Source organism: Choloepus didactylus, chromosome 2, assembly GCF_015220235.1.
Source record: "Choloepus didactylus isolate mChoDid1 chromosome 2, mChoDid1.pri, whole genome shotgun sequence".
NCBI classification, from domain to species: Eukaryota; Metazoa; Chordata; class Mammalia; order Pilosa; family Megalonychidae; genus Choloepus; species Choloepus didactylus.
Window position 1 is genome coordinate 199,677,957 of NC_051308.1, and position 17,160 is coordinate 199,695,116.

Sequence of the window (17,160 nt, forward strand, 5' to 3'; positions counted from 1 at the left end):
GGTTGTTATGTCTCCATTTAATATTAATTATATAGATGCATTTTCCCTTTGAAATTTATCTGTTGAAGAAATTATATTGTCCTTGTTACTTGTATCCCTATGGTTTCGTTTAACAACCTCCTTTGACTCCTGTATTTCCTGTACATTGGTGATAAATCTGAATGCTTGGTCAGATTCCATTTTTTTTTGTTTTTTGGTGTTTTTTGGTTGGTTGGTTGTTTTTTGGCATGAAAGGTAGTATTGTGTATTTACTGATTATACCACCTCAGAAGGGACATAATATCTGATTGTCTCTCTTTTTCTGATATAAAGATTGACCAGTGTACTTGGGTGTTGTCAGACTGATCCACCCACTATAAAATTCCTCATCTGCTTTTCACTAATGGTTTTAGCAGCAGTGAATATTCTAAATCCTCATTCCTGCTCATTTATAGTTGGATATTTTCTATAAAGGACTTTTCCACATCAACTCTTGGTCCAGATAAATGCTTCATTCTTTCTCTTTATTAGTTTTCAGAATAAGTTTGTTCCTAAAATCATCCAGAGCTGAACAATGGTTGTTTTTTTTCCTCCCCTTTGAATATCATTATCAACTCATGGATTAATGTATTTGATGTGTTTCAGTGCAATATAATTAGCATTCTTTTTGGTGTTTGTGGAGAGGAAAATAATGGTCCCACAAAGATGTTCCCATCCTAATCCCTGGAATTGGTGACTATGTTACCTTCCAGAGCAAAGGGAATAAGGGAGTTAATGTTGCTAATTAGATGGCCTTAAATAGGGAGATTATCATGGTTATCCATGTGGCACAATGTAATCACTAGGGTCCTTAAAAGTGGGAGAAGGAGGGAGAATAGGTCACAGTGATGTGATGTGAGAAGGATCTGAAGTGCCATTCTAGGTTTCAATCCAAGGAAGGGACCATGAGCCAAGGAAAGTGAGCGGCCTCTAGAAGCTGGAAAATGTAAGGGAACTGATTTCTCCTCTGAAGCCTCCAGAAAGGAAAACAGTCTTGCTAACACCTTGATTTAAGTCCAGTGAGGCCTGTGTCAGATTTCTGACCTGCAGAACTGTAAGATAATCAATTTGTGTTGTTTAAGCTACCAAGTGTGTGGTAATTTGCTTAGCAGCAATAGAAAACAGTGCTTATCATCTCTTTGGGAAAAATATCAATATTAACAATAAAGAAAAACTATTTGAACAGATAAGAGTTTACAATAACAAACTAGTCAATATAATGAAAAATAAGAAACTATTCTCAATAGTATAATAATAATAACAATAAAAATAAATTATTACATACCTAAGAATTAAATAAGAATGGACAAGACATCTATGGAGAAAACTTTAAAACTCTACTTAAAGACATAGAAGTTGATCTGAAAAATAGAAATTCCATGCTCTTGGATGGGATGATGTTATAAAGATGTCAAGTCCCCAAATTAATCTATACATTTAATGTATCAAATAAAAATTCCAGCTGAACTGTTTGAGGAACTTGATAAAATTACTCTAAAATTAATTAAAGCAGAAAAGGGGATCATAAATAGCAAAATCAATCTTCATAAAAAAGGGATACTTTCCAAACAGGCTATTAAGAAGCTATGGTAGTAAAAGCAGTGTGGTATTATTGCAAGATTAGACAAATAGAACACTGGAACAGAATAGAAAGCTCAAAAACAGAACTTTAGGAGGTAATCTGTGATAAAGGTGGTGTCTCAAATCATTGAGGAAAAACATAGAACTTAAGTAGACATTGTTGGGAAATCTAGCTCACTCTTGAGAGGAAAAACAAAAGACAACAGTAACAACAAAACCCAAACAAACAAAAAACTGGATCCTGGATTCCTATTAAACAGTCTGCACAAAGATGGACTCTTGATGGATTAATTCACCTACCATGAAAGGTAAAACTATAAAACTAATGGAGAAAATATAGGAAATATCTTCAACAGCTAGGGATGGAGCAGAACTTCTTAAAACTTCATAATCACAAAATATAAGGCAAAAATGATTAGGAATCTATGTTAACTGAAACACACCATGGACAAAGTTATAAATAGATGAAAATGGGAGAAGATACTTGCAATGCCTAAAAGTGAAAAGGGATTAATAAATAACTAGAATACACAAGAACCCTTGTGAGAAAGACAAAAACCCCAACAGAAAAAAGGGCAAATGATATCAGCAGTTTGTAGTTAAGAAAGCAGAAAATCTTATAAAAATATGAAGAAACACTCAGACTCTGAGCAAATAAATTCTCATTGTTTAACCCAACCTGAACATTTCACGGTATTTGCTTGAGCAGCCCAGGAAACTAAAACAATGCATTTCACAACAAAAAATGATTTTTTAAAGTGATTGGATTGGGCAATCTCTTAGGTTCTTTTTATCTTTAATGGACTAAGGTCCGGGCACTTCACAATTTGGTTTATTGTTGGCCCTTCATTGAGAGTTCAATTTATGTTTAGAGATGCATACACAGGAGAATTAGAGGGGAAAGAGGGACACACTAACAAAGAATCACAGAATAGAGGAATAGGAAGAAGATCCCAATGATCTGATTCAAGTCCCACTTCTCAGGGAGGCAACTGGGATTTCCCTTGAGAAAGCCTGTGTTCCAGTCCTGGCTCTATCTTTGACGTGGGTTAAGTCTCTTTTCTAGTCTTCAATTTTCTCATGCTGGCTCTGTAAACTGTAACATCAAATTCAAATAGGAGGATATCTTGTTTTACAGTTTTACAGTTGGGTAAAATGAAGCCACAGGGGGACGCCATTAGCTCAAGGTGCCAGCGCCACGGCTGGAACTCAGGGTTCCTAAACCCAAATCCCTGATCTGTGTACTGTCCCATTAAACAGCTATTCTCTCCTTTGTCTGGCTTTGGGCCCATAGTTTGATGTCACAGATGAGCTGCCCCGGCCCCGCCCCGCAGCCTCGGAAGCTCCGCCTCCTTTTGAAGCCCCGCCCCGCCCCGCCCCACCCTGGCGTTCGCAGTATTGTGCCCCCAGCCGCTCGGCTCTGCGCGGGCGACTCGCCGCGTCCCTGCCCCGCCTCTCTTCCGGCCCCGCCCATCCTGGCTGCCATGACAACGAGTCCGCGCCCCGCGCCCCGCTGCTGCTCCGGCTGGACCCAGGCTGGACCGCGGGCCCCGGCCTGGGGGCACTGCTGCCGCCGCCGCCACCTTGTCTCCTCCCCGTCCCCGCCCCGCCCCGCGTCTTCCCGCCTCGCTCGGGCTCGTGGCAGGAGTCTCTCCCCGCCATCACACCCCGCCCGGATGCCGAAGGTGAAGGCATTGCAATGCGCCTTGGCGCTGGAGATCCGTTCTGTGAGTACTTGTCGCGGCTCCCCACCCTCTGCCGCCTGGGTTTCAAGAATTTACTCAGCGACTCCTCCCTTCGTTCACCTCCGAGAACTCGAATCACCTCAAATCCTCCTTCACTGTCTGAATTATCCTAAGGGAGTCGTGACCCCCGTGTCACTTCTGTCTTCCTCATCTCAAAATCATAAACGCTGTCCTTCACCAACCACGCAGAGGTCTGACCCCTCACCGCAGCTCTCCTAGCTTCATCCCAGTTTCCAATTTGTATCCTTTCACATCATGTCCATATCACCTCACAGCTTCTCTCCCCATCCCCATCGGGGGTTGGGTAGGGGGCTTTCTCTAAATTTCCCTTTGCCCTGGTTCTCCCAGCGAGCAAGTATTGCTAACCGCTACTACCCCTTTCCGCACCCCCTCCCCCCGCTTCCCGCTCCGCACCCCAGTCTTCAGTTGGAGGATATTCCTCGCCCAAATTACTGCAGGCTGATACTTTCTTTAAGCCAAATTTCCAAGTTTCTAATTAGTGAGAAGCTTTTATGTTCAGTCCTCAATGTAAAATTCCCACATCCCAACAGCTGAAATGTGTCATCATTGCACAAAAAACTCAACTCCTCAAAAATCATTTCAGGCGTCCTCAGGTCCCTCCAATCCCCAAACCCTCCCAACTTTGAGAGGGATCCCTTCTCAGCCTTCCAGTTGTCAATTTTTATAGGGGATCCCCTCATTCTCCAAACTTGCTCCAGAGGGACCCTCAGTCCCACCCAGTCCCACCCAGTCACTTTCCAAACTTGTTTCCCTCTGTCCCCCTGTTGAAGTCTCAGCTGAGGCTGAGAACCCCACATGTTCTTCCTTAAGTGAAGGAAGGGGCAGGGACCTCTCCATGCTATAAGAAAACTCCATCTCCCTTAATAATCTCGGAAGACCCGCCAGGGGGGTTTTGAACTCCTTCCATTCCATGCTTTAGAAAACTGTCTCATTTTCTAATTCAGATGGAGAACTTTATCTTGTCTCTTCTCCTAGGAGAAATCTGCCTAAGAGCCTTTCAGAACCTCATTTTAGATCCACAGGTATGACCTGTAGGCATTTTGGAATCAGAATTCCTGATTCAGTTCCTTTTCATCCTTTCCTCCTCCCTAAATCCTTTTATTTCTCAGCCAAGTCTCCTGGGGGTGGGGATACTTAAAAATTCTACACCATTCCCACCAGTGCTGCGTGAAGAAGCTCCTTCCATTTCCTTCCTTTACACCCTCTGGGCAGGCTTTTCTGACCACAAAATCCATGCTTGCAGCATCCTCTCACCCCCCACCCCTTTCCTGGTTCTCTTTCTTCACATTAGAATGAGACTGCAGCTGCACAGAACTTCAACCTAGATTGATTTAGGTCTTTTGTTAGGTGTTTAGGAAGTTGGAAAGCTGAATGGAGCAGTGTCAGGCAGGAGAGGAGAAGAAAGTTTCTGGGGCTCTGATTTAGCTTTAAGCTATAATCCTAGCTTTAGATAAAAGTTTTTTTAGTCCCACAGCTGTTTGGCAATTTTTTGTAAAGTAACAAGAGTATAGCAAAAGAATACGTGTACCTCTGCTTCCCTGCTTGGCCTATGGCAGTGAGTAAAACTCTGGAGTTCAGCCTTAATAGACTGTGTTACGGGCTGCTGCTTCCTCTTTTGCTAACCAATGGGGTTTAGCAGTCTGGTGAGTGTGGCTGCCTGAGAGGCTGGCTGCTGCTTCTCTTCTGTTGCCAAAACAGACCTTCTAAAAGGAAGCACTTTGTAGTAAATTATTACTGCTCTCGGATAAATTTGAGAAGTAAATTTGATTTCACTACCCTTTCTCCTCGGTATTGTACTGTGGAAAGTGAATGTATGATGGAGCTTTCTTATTCACCAAAAGTTAAAGAAAAATTTGCGGGTGGAAATATTCCTATATATTTTTTTCAACAAACATGTGGGTCACAGAATTTTATAGTTCAAGAATTCGTAGAAATCATTGGATTTAGTCCCTTTTTTTCAGGTGAGCGAATTGAGGCTGGACATGGTTATGTTGTTTGCTTAGGATTGCACAACTACTTGGGGGCAGATTTGCGACAAGATCCTAAGTTTTCTGACCAGCAAAAGCCATTTATTTAAATAAATGGCTCTGATGCTCAGAGGGAGCAAAAAAGACCATTAGCAGTCTTATAAGTTAAGCATCTTGATTAATTTGATTTTGATTGAATAAAGGAATTATGTGACCTTAGATTTTTTTATATCTTTTTTCAATTTAATTTATTTTTCAACACATGATATAAAACTCAAAGTGTAAAATGATATATTCAGAAAAGTCTTGCTTCCTGCCCTTTCCTCTCAGCCCTGCTTCCCACCTATACTCATCTGCTATCAGTAATCATTTCTATTGGTTTCTGGTTTATTCTTCTAATGTTTCTCTTTATAATGTAAGCACATAGATACACACACACATAAACATATATATATTTCATGTCCCTTCCTTTCTTTCATAAGAGGTACATATTTATATAAACTATTCTGCACCTTGGTTTTTTTTCCCCCACTAAATAATATATCCTTGAGATGACTTTATATCACTGGTGTCTTCTTTTCCCCCCAACTTTTTATTATTTTATAAAAATTTCAAACAGTTGAATAGTACAATTGTATCCCATGACCTATATATATTAACTTCATCTGTAAATTTGTATATGTGTATGTATAACATATATTTTGCTTAAAATCTGAAATTATCGCTGTCATAATATCCCACCCTGAAATACTTTAGCATGCATCTTCTAAAACTAAGGGCATAGTCCTATATAATCATAACGTTATCACAACTAAGATAATAAACAGTATCATAATCTTTATTCATTGTCCTCAAAATGTCCTTTATAGTTAATTTTCCCAAACAAGAATCCAATCAAGGTTTGCATTTGGTTGTTATGTCTTTTTAGTGCATTTAAATCTAAAACAGTCCTACTTTTTCATTCCTGTGACAGCATTCCATTCTTTTTCAATAAATTTTGATAAATGCATACATTCCTGTAACCATTACTCAGATGGATTAAGAACATCCCAGGAAATTCTCTTGTGACCCATTCAGGCCTCACCGAGAGGCAACCACTGTTCTTATTTCTGTCACTATAGATTAGTTTTACCAGTATTTGAACTTAATATAGGCATACCTTGTTTTATTGCATTTCACTTTATTGTGCTTCACAGATACTGTATTTTTTTTTTTACAAATTGAAGATTTGTGGAACCCTGCATCAACAAAGTCTTTTGGCATTTTTCCCAAAACAATATGATGTATAGAGCTGTGAATTTATTTCTAATTCTGCTTTGCACTGGGTGTGTACTTTCAATTTGAGAATTTGTGGATTTCTTTAATTCTGGAGAATTCTTAGTTATTCCATCTTCAATACTATATTCTTATTTACCTATTAATTAAATTTCTTTCTACTCTATTGAGATTTTTAACTTCATGGACCATACATATTTCCAAGATATCTAATGTAATCTCTCTTTTTAAATATTCACTGATTCTTTTCATTTTTACCTGTTTTAATTTCATAATTCCTTAAATTTTTATGAAGATTTGTTCCTCTGTCACATAAAAGATTTTAAATATTTATTTACAAATTTTTTGAGATTATGCAGATTATTTTAATTTTCATCGGAAGTGAATTTCTCTCCTGATGTGGAGCGAGTTGTTAGGCAATATGTCATGGGAACACAGGCTCAGGCACAACAGAGATTTTCAGCAAATGACCACTTTATTTCTTATATAGCACCAAGAATAGGGGAAGAGGTCCATCATGACTGGTCTCCCATGGAGACCAAGTGCTCTGTTCAGGGTCAGTGGATGGTGGCTCTGCACGACCCACTTCATGTCAAAGATGTGGGACCCTGTGCTGCCTGAGTTCTGGGTTTTTGTACACCCCAGGGAAGGGGCTCTGTCACTGAGCAAAAAAGCATGTATCAAGCAACCTTTGTGCAGAGTTCCTGCCCTGGCAAGCAGCTGGGGATGCTCATTCCTGGTTTCAGGTTCGAGGTGCAGTTAGGCCATTCCAGATGTAATCCACAGGCTGCAAAATGGAAGCACATAGAAACGTCTACATGCAAACAAGCAAGAGGGGAAAATGAGAAGGTTAGGTGAGGGCTGGGAGATGGCCACCGAGCGTATCCACAGTTTCCCCAGTCCACCCCTCAGTCCCTCAACCAGGCCTAGCCTCCTCCTTTATGTTAGCTTTCATAGCATAAACCCACCTCCCACCTCAGACATGAAGGTGGAGATGAGTTGGGCCTATCAGCCCATCATTCCCAACAATGTTAACAGTAAAAATTTGGGAACACTAGTGGCTACAGCACATTAGGAGGGCTTTGATGATTTCTATGTGTATAATTACTCCAAGCAAGGTGATCAGGCCTGTCTGGTGTAATGATCATATCCATGCCCCTTAACCACTAGGAGCTAGCCAAAGAGGTCCCACAAAGAATCTGTACACTTTGCAACCAGTGGGCTTGCCATTGGATTTTAGACACCTGTTCCATCTTCCCTGAGATATTAACCCATGTAGTGCAGGAGATCTCAACTCAGCAATAGCACATACACCTTGTTGGGCTAGGAAGAAGTCTAAGCCAGTGCGATTATCAAGCACTACTTTGGCTAAAGGACCTAATGAGTTTTGCTGAGCCTGAAGGGGTCATGCTGTGAACTCAGCATTGTCAGCCAAGCTGGCTGACAGATTGCGTATCATGTGTTCATTGGCACTTACTCCCAGCCAGAACAAGGGGAACAGTCCAATGAGAAGTCTCATTGCTTATAAATTTTCAAAGGGGCAGTTAGAAACCTGAGGATGTATTGTCCCGTCAGTGTCCAATGACCTATGCAGGGAGTGGCCCAGCTGGTAGAAGTTTTGTTTCCTCCACAAAGGAAGCTATGCCCTGGAGGAGCACAGCCCACCCCTAGATAGTCACTGGTCATCTTGGGGATGTTAGTGGGAAAATGACTGAGCCATTTGCTGGTTTCATTGTATTGGTAGTTATTACATCCTGACAGGTTGTCCAGGGGTGTGGAGAAGAGTGTGCAGCCAATGACTGTGCCATTATATTTGTCACAGGGAGTAAAAGAAAAACTTCCTGATGTTAGTAGAAATGTGAGGCAGGGGAAATCAGCTCCTTGAAAGAGGGGCGAGAGAGCAAGGCTTCAGATGGCAGATCTAGTAGTTGGTCAGATTCCCTGTTGCTGTGATAGCCTGGGTCAGCCGAATGAAAGCTGTTGCCAGGCCAAATCTGTAGAAATAGAAGGGTGAAACAGTAAGTACTGACAGGGGTGGTCTTGTAATACCTCCCATGGGAGACAGTTCTCTCGGCCTATTTGCAGTAACTTATCTTTTCCCTCTAAGGCCTCAGTCTGTCTGTTCCTTGCCTTGAGTATGACCTCACCTCTTTCCCATTGATCTAAGTGCCTCGCCCATATCTTCCAGTCCTCTTCCATCCCTTCTTGATAAATGAGAGTTGTCAGGACTCCTCACAGGTATCCTATGACCATTCCCGAGGGGACTGGTGGTCCAACTAGGGGTAGGCATTACCAGTAACCTCCAATATGTATGTGTCAGGTTCTGCAGGTTCAGCCCACTGGATTGTCACCCCCATGTATGTTAAGTACTTCTTGGCATGCTTTTGTCATCCCACTTCTCTGCCTGACAGCCCTAACCTCCCACCATCCTGGGAATCATGTTGAGGATGTATGGGTAAAAAGTGGGATGATCCCCTGACAGTGGCTGAAAAGGAGAGTCCCAAGTGGTAGGTCCTTGGTCCCCCATTTGGGGCCAGTCCTCATCTTGATGGGTTTAAGGGTGGATGTGCTGAAAACCTGGGTACTTCTCCCACCTTCATACCGTCCATGTGCTAGGAAGCAGGATAAGGCTGTTTCCCTTCTGGGGAACTGCTGAGTTCAGCTTTCAGAGGGCCTGAGTAAGGAGGACAGTCCATTCGGTAAGAGAATTGTTAGGAAGTAGATGCCAAAGCTCCTTTTTTAGGCGGCCATTAAAATTCTTCACATTGACAGCCACCTGTGAGTGGGGGGTGATGTGGAAGCTCTATCTAATTCTGTGAGTTTGGACCCATCATTGAGTGTATTGTGTAGTAAATTGGGATCCTTTGCCAAAAGAGATGTCATCTGGGTATCCAAAGGGGTGGCAGAGTCACTTTTTAAAGGTATTCCATGTATGTACTGCACCTGCCTGACAAACTGAAAAGGCAAGGCAATAGCCTGAATAGGTGTCTATACCTGAACAAGGTGTGGGACATAATTTGGGATGGTGGGAGAGGGTCAATGGGCAGCCCCATGTGTCCCCTCTGGGAATAGCCCCCTAAATGCCCTTTTCAGCCCTGGCTTGTTGTTGAAATCTCTAACATTGGTAAATGGCAGATTGGGCCTCTTTTAACAAGACAGGTACTCTGTTCCTGATTTCATGGTGTTGGAATTTCCATGTCTAGTTCGGTAGTGGATCCAGCCATGGGAAATTCAGTTATTTCTTGAATGTCATCAAGGGTAAGTTCATTGTCCTTATCCTCCAGGCAGGGCTCATCCTCTTTCCCAAAAGGATCTCCAGCTTCATTAGGGGCAAAAAGCAACTCAGTACATCCTTTATTGGCTAGAACAGTCCAGTGATGTTCATTGCAATACGGGTCCTTGCCAAGTACATCAACATGGGTAATATAGATGGTGCCATTCCATGATGCCAGTTGTTTCCAAAGGTCCCTTCCCTGCACTGGGGAACCTTTGATTCTCCAAATGTGTGCCTTCAATGAACTTGACTAGACTGCTAAGCTGTTGGTGAGAGCCCATGAGTCAGTAAGCTGATACTGAGGTGCTTGGGTCCAAATGTTCCTGGGCTAAGGACATCTCGCAGTTTGGCCCATTGGACCCTTTTCCAGTGCCAGAGGTGTCATATAGACTGCCCAAGGCAAGGGAAACAGCAGCTGTGCCCAGTGGATGCCAGATGGCTTCAGTTTGGCCTATCAGTGAGCCAGATGCTGACATCTTGTGGGGCATCCTTGAGTTGAGGTCCCTAAGATGCCAATGCAGCAGAGAAGGGCCCTCATCTGGTGTTGCAACAGGATCATTGTTGAGGGAGGCCTCCGCCATTTTCTCATGCAGGTGTGTCTCTCCCTGAGAGCCCAGGTGAGCGTGATCCTGAATATACCTCTTTCATTTGATGACACTGCGTTGTTGGGCATTGCCTGAGCAAGTGTTCTGATTACCCAGGACCTAGGACATGATAGGATTTTTGGCCCCAGGAGGACCTGAGAGCTCTTGGTAATCCTTTCTCTTCCCCTCAAGGCCCAGTAGCATGCCAGAAGTTGCCTCTCAAAGGGGGAGTAATGCTGGGCTGCATCTGGGAACTTCTTGGTCCAAAATCCAGGGGTCTGTGGATTCTGGTTGCTCTCTCCTTGTGCTAGAGGTACCAATTGGTATGGATGTAGGTTGCAGAAACCTGTGCCTCAAACAGAGATCTAGGATGTAAAGGTCTAGAGGCAGGGTGGCCAAAACAGCCACTTTTACCTCTTGCAGGGCCTGTTCCTCCTCTGTTTCCCAGTGGAAAGTACCTGTTTTCTGTATCACTTGATATAGGGATGCCAGGAGGATACCAAGATGGGGTATGCTGGTGCCAATATGTAAATAGCCCAATCAACTTCTGGGCCTCCTTTTTGGAGGTAGGTGACTTTAGAGACAGTAATTTGTCCCAGCACTGGGCTCTAGCCCATATACTGCCTAAGAAGGGGAACTGCTGGGGTGGGCCTTGTATCTTGTTGGGCTTTATCGCCCAGCTGGACTGTCAAGGCCTGGTTCACCATGCTTGCAGTCCCTATTTGGTTTGCTCTTTGTTCAAATATAATGGCCAGAATTTGTTGGGATGAGGGAGTGTATCCCCACAACTCTTGCTGGGATGTGTAGTGGTGCGGGATACCAGTCCCTATAATGCATTCCCTGATGGGAAACATGTCCTCAGGGGCATCCAAGGGGCCAAAGGGATCAACCCACAGGGTAACAGTAACCTCCTGTTCCTGAAATCTCCCAATGCTATTTGTCACCCCTTCCTCTCTGCATCATCCAGACCTGGGTTTCTATATCCAAAAGTGCCATTAAGGTTTGTTCTCTGCCCCTAAATTCTAAACACAGTGGGGCATGTAGTCTTCGGTCCCCTGGGGGTGAACAGGGCCCTTGGCCCTACACCTAGGCCATTTTCAGTTTGGTCAAATCTGGTAAAGAGGTCTTTCTTAGGGGCCAGGCTCCTCAGTTAGGCCCAAAGGGAGAGGTGGGTGATCTTCAGAATCCTCTTCTCCTTCTGCTCCCTGTATCTGGGGATTATGAGGAGAGAATTAAGCTGGTGTGAATTGTCCCTGTTGAGCCTGTGGCCCCCCTTTTAGTTTGTATTTTTTTCAAAGTTCTCCATTGGAGATCCCAGCTATGGTGTCATTCTGCCTCTAGTAGCCACAAGAACATAGCTTCGTAAGTGGGGGCGCCAAGAGGAAATGGTGGTCGCTGACCTATCTCGTTGGTCTCAGGATTTGCTGGGTTAACAGGTGGGCACCTACCAACCACAAGTCTGTCTCCTCAGTCAATTACCAGAGCAGTCACCCTCTTGTATGGAAGCCCTTGCCTTAAGCAGGGAGGGTACCATAAACTCACTCAGTCATGTCTTCCAGAGGAAGTCCTGGAGTGAGGAGAACTAGCTTGTTGCCTCATTCAGTGGACCCCTCTAATAAAATCTTCAGTGTTCTGCCATGAAATGGGAATCTGGTGAGGGGCTAAATCCCTCCAGCAGGGATGGAATATCTGCACTGAAACCCAGTCGTCGCAGCATGACCATGGCTTAGGTGGAAGGGTGAGATATACTTGTCTGACTTCCTGAAGGAACCAGTCACACAGAGGCTGTGACTGTGGAGCAGGAGTAGTTACACCATCAGCCACGCCTTCCTCACCCCTCCACTTCCCCCCTTAATTACATCTGACAGAGTTTGTTGGAGAATAGAATTGGATACAAGGTGGCCAAGACTCCTCCATTCAGCCTGTTCAATCAGGGTGGTAGTGATGCCCACACCAGGCTTCTGTCCATACATATGTTTCATATCCCATATCTCCTTCTCCATAAAAGCTTGTACTTTTGTTTTCACCCCCGGGTCCCCATCTTCAGTTCTAATAGTTTCCTGAATAATGACTGGCCTGACACTACTTTCCAGGTCAGTCTGGGTGGCCTGAGTGCAGGTATGCCTGGTTCCAGAATGAGAACAGATATAAGAGGCCTTGTGCCACTGGACAGTGGAAGCCCCAACCTCATTGATCCCAGTGTAGAACCATGTAGCCTGGCATTCATGGGGAGGTTCTCAAAATCTCATTTATGCCATCCTTCTTCCAAAGGATGAAGAGAGCAGGCCCTAGGTCTCCTAGCCAGAGGTCGGTACTTGTGGGAGGCTACCCTTCAGTTTAGCCAGCAGAGCCGTGAGTCCTGTGTTGCCCAAGACACTACTGTATAAAAGGAAAGCAAGAGTGATGAATCTCCAAAGAATTAACCCATTCCTTACTTCCCTGTGCACCGTGCTTGCTGCGCCAAAATCTGTGGAGCAAGTTGCTACATGGTGCTTTGTGGGAACACAGGCTCAGGCAGAACAAATTCCCCCTTTGTTACTTACATAGCACAGAGGGTCCAAAAGAGCAGGGGAAGGGATCCCATTGTGGCTGGTCCACAGGGGAGGCCAACTGCTTAGGTCAGGGTCAATGGATGACAGCTTTGCATGACTTTCTTCGTGTTGGAGATGAGGGATCCTGTGCTGCCTGTTTGTTTTTTATAAACCCCAGGAGAGGGACCTTGCAAAAAAGCATGTATCAAGCAACCTTTGTGTATAGTTCCCACCTGGCAAACAGCTGGGGCTACTTATTTCCATTTTCAGATTCAAGGTGCAGTGAGGCAATTCCATTAAACCCTAACACCTTACCCCCTCTCCCCACAGGCTGCAAAATGGAAACAGGAATATTGCAAGCAAACAAGCAAGAGGGAAAAAGGAGGGGGATAGGGAAGGACTAGGAGATGTCCGCTGAGCTGGATGTGTCTGTGACTTGTCTGATTGTCAATTTTGTTGATTTTCTTAGTGGTTGGGGTTGCACTGAAACTTTCGATCAATTTTGGGAGAATTGATATCTTAACAATATTGGGTCTTGAAATCCATGAACCTAGTATATCTTTGCATGTTTTCATTTTCTTTCAGTGATGTTTTGTAGTTTATAGTTTACATGTCTTACACATACTTTGTTAAATTTATGTCTAAGTGGTTCATCTTTTTCGTTTGATTTTTTTTTGGGGGGGGTATTTACTTTTTGTGTTAGTGGTTCATGTTTTTTGATGCTATTATAAATGGTATATTTTTAAAACTTTCATTTCTAATTGTTGCTGCTAGTATATAGATAGGTTTTTATATATTGACCTTATATCATGTGACCTTCCTAACTTCCTTATTATTTTTGGTATCATATTTGTAGATTGCAGATGCCAGTTATGTCAACTGAAAATAGATTGTCTCTCTATCTTCCTTTTCAATCTGTTTTCCTTTTATTTCTTTTATTTTTAAGTTTATTTTTATTATCGCTCTATTGCTCTGACTAGGACTTCTAGTGTAATGTTGAATAGGATTGTTGAGAGGGAACATCCTTACCTTTTTGCTGATAATAGTGGGAAAGCATTCAGTCTTTTACCATTAAGTATAAATGATGTGAGCTATAGGGTTTTTCTTTATCAATTGAGGAAATTTCTTTCAATTCTTAGTTTGCTCAGAGCTTTTATGAATGGGAGTTAAATTCTATCAAATGCTCTTTAGGCTTGTATTGAGATGATCATATATTTTTCTTTTTAGTCTGTCACTATAGTGAATTATATTGATTGATTAATTATACTGGTTTTTTTAATTAATTTTTAAATCACCATATTAACAGACTGAAAAAGAAAAGCATATGATTATCTCAATATGTGCAGAAAAAAAAATTTGAAGGAAGTTTCATTAAATTTAATGCTGAATATTTTAGAAGTGATTTAATTACATTCCACAAGTTTTGATATGTTGCTTTTCTTTTTCATGCATTTGAAAATATTTTCTAATTACTCTTTTAATTTCTTCTTTGAACCATGAATGATTGAAGACTGTATTGTTTAATTTCCAAATATTTAGTTATTTTTCCAGATATTTAATTCCATTTTGGTAAGTAAAAATAATCTGTGTGATATCAGTCATTTTAAATTTATTGAGACCTGTTTTGGGTCCACAATATAATCTATTTTGGTGAATGTCTTCTTGTGGACTTGAAAAAAATGTGTCTCTTTCTCTTGTTGGATGAAATATTCTGTAACTATTAATAGGTCAAATTAGTTGAATGTTGTTCACATCTTCTATATGCTTAATGATTTTTTGACTACTTGTTTTATCAATTCCTGATGGGGAAGTGTTAGAATTCGGTTTTAATTTTTTGCTTCATTTATTTTGACATTGTATTATTAGGTCCTTACACATTTTATTTCATTATGTCTTCTTGATCAATTGAATTCTTAATCAATATTAAATGTTCCACTTTTTTCTTGCTAATCCTTCTCTTTCTGAAGAAAACTTTAAATTTATTAAAATAGCCACACCAGCTTTCTTGGTGGTTGCCTGTTACATCTATTTCCGTCATTTTATTTTATCCTGTGTTTTTATCTTTTTTTATTGAGAATTCACAAAACATAAAATTCACCCTTTAAAAGTATACAATTCAGTGAATATATTCACAAAGTTGTGCCACCACCATCTATTTCCAGGACATTTTCATCATTCCATAAAGAAATCCTGTCCCATTCCCCCTTTCCCCTCAGGTCCTGGCAGTCTACTTTCTGTCATTATAGAGTTGTCTCTTCTGGATATTTCATATTAATGGAATCATATAATGTGTGGCCTTTTCTGTCTGGCTTCTTTCACTTAGTATAACATTTTCAAGTTCATCCACGCTGTAGTATACGTCAGTACTTTATTGCTTATTCCATGTATGGGTATACCATATTTTGTTTATCCATTCTTCTGTTAATGGGCATTTAGGTTGTATGTATTTTTTTTTGGCTATTATGAATAATGCTGCCATGAACAATCAGGTAGAAAGTTATGTGCAACGCATTTTTTTTTCTCTTGGGTATGTACCAAGGAGTGGAATTGCTGGGTCCTCTGGTAACTTCATGTTTACTGTTTAAGGAACTTCTAAAGTATTTTCCAAGCTAGCTGTACCATTTTACATTCCTTTCAGCAATTGTTTCAGTTTGGTAAAGCTGTCGGAATGCAGTATACCAGAAATGGGTTGGCTTTTACCATGATTTATTAGATTGCCATTTACAGTTCTAAGGCCCTGAAAATGTCCAAATTAAGGTGCCAACAGGACAATACCTTCTCTGAAGAAAGGCTGCTGGCATCTGGGATACCTCTGTCACATGGGAAGGCACATGGCTGGCATCTGCCGGTCCTTTGCTCCTGGGTTGTTGCTTTCAGCTTCTGGCTTCAGTGGCTTCCTCTCTCAGCTTCTGTGGGCCTTCTCTATTTGATGTCCTTGTCTCTCAGCTTCTCTGGAGCTTCTCTGTTTCATCTCTTAGCTTCTCTGAGCTCTCTGGACTGTTTTTGTGTATCTTTTATCCTCTTATAAAGAACTCCAATAAGGGGATTACGACTCACCTTGAATGGGGTGGGTCACATCTCAATTGAAGTAACCTAATCAAAAGGTCCCATCTATAATAGGTCTGCACCCACAGGAATGGAATAAAAGAAGATGGCCTTTCCTAGGCCATAACAGCTTCAAACCACCACAGCAATGTGTGAGGGTTCCAATTTTTCCACACCTCAACACTTGCTATTGTCTGTCTTTTTGATTATAGCCATCCTAGTGGGTGTGAAGTGATATCTCATTGTGGTTTTGATTTGTATTTCTCAAGTGACAATGGTGTTGAACATCTTTTCATGTGCTTACTGAGCATTTGTTTACCTTCTTTGGAGAAATGCCTGTTCAAATCTTTGGCCCATTTTAAAATTGGGTTGTCTTTTTATTATTGAATTATAAGAGTTCTTTATATATTATGGATACAAATCTCATATTAGATATAAGTTATGAAAATAGTTCTTGCATTCTATGCCTTGTCTTTTCACTTTTTTGATGGTATTGTTTGCAGTGCAAAAGTTTTAAATCTTGATTTAAAAGTTCAGTTTACCTATCTGTTTTCTTGTTAGTGCTCTTGGTGTGCTAAATGAGAAACCATTGCCTAATCTAAGTTCAAGAAGATTTATGCCTGTGTTGTCCTCTCAGAGTTTTATATTTTTTGGCTCTTATATTTAGATCTTTGAGCCATTTTGAGTTAATTTTTCTATATGGTATAGAGTAGGGAAGGGTTCAGCTTCATTCTTTGGCATGTGAATATCCAGTTGTCCCAGCACCATTAGTTGAAAAGACTATTGTTTTCCCCTTGAATTGTCTTAACACCCTTGTCAAAAATTAATTGACCATCATTGTAAGGATTTATTTTGGGACTCTCAATTCTATTCCATTGATCTATGTCTATTCTTTGGCCAAAACCACGCTGTTTTAATTATTGTAGCTTTGTAGTAGTTTTGAAATTGGGAGGTATGAGTCCTTCAATGTTCTTTTTAAAAAGCATTTTGGCTATGCTAGATCCCTGGTATTTCCATATGAATTTTAGGATCAGCTTGTCAATTTCTGCAAGAAAGTAGCTGGGATTTTGATAGGAATTGCATTGAATCTGTAGATCAGTTTTGAGACTATTACTGTCT

The 17,160-nt window shown here is 41.5% G+C and overlaps 1 protein-coding gene across 3 annotated transcripts in view; it reads left to right on the top strand.

Moving 5' to 3' along the window:
• Nucleotides 1-3,080: 3,080 nt before the first annotated feature.
• The window catches only part of SPATA6 (spermatogenesis associated 6), a 162,868-nt gene continuing 148,788 nt past the window's right edge, over nt 3,081-17,160 (top strand). For all 3 annotated transcript variants that reach the window (XM_037827273.1, XM_037827274.1, XM_037827275.1), the window contains exon 1: nt 3,081-3,326. In XM_037827273.1, the coding sequence (XP_037683201.1) occupies nt 3,084-3,326 (243 nt within the window). In that variant the 5' untranslated portion in view covers nt 3,081-3,083. The remainder of the gene's footprint in view (nt 3,327-17,160) is intronic.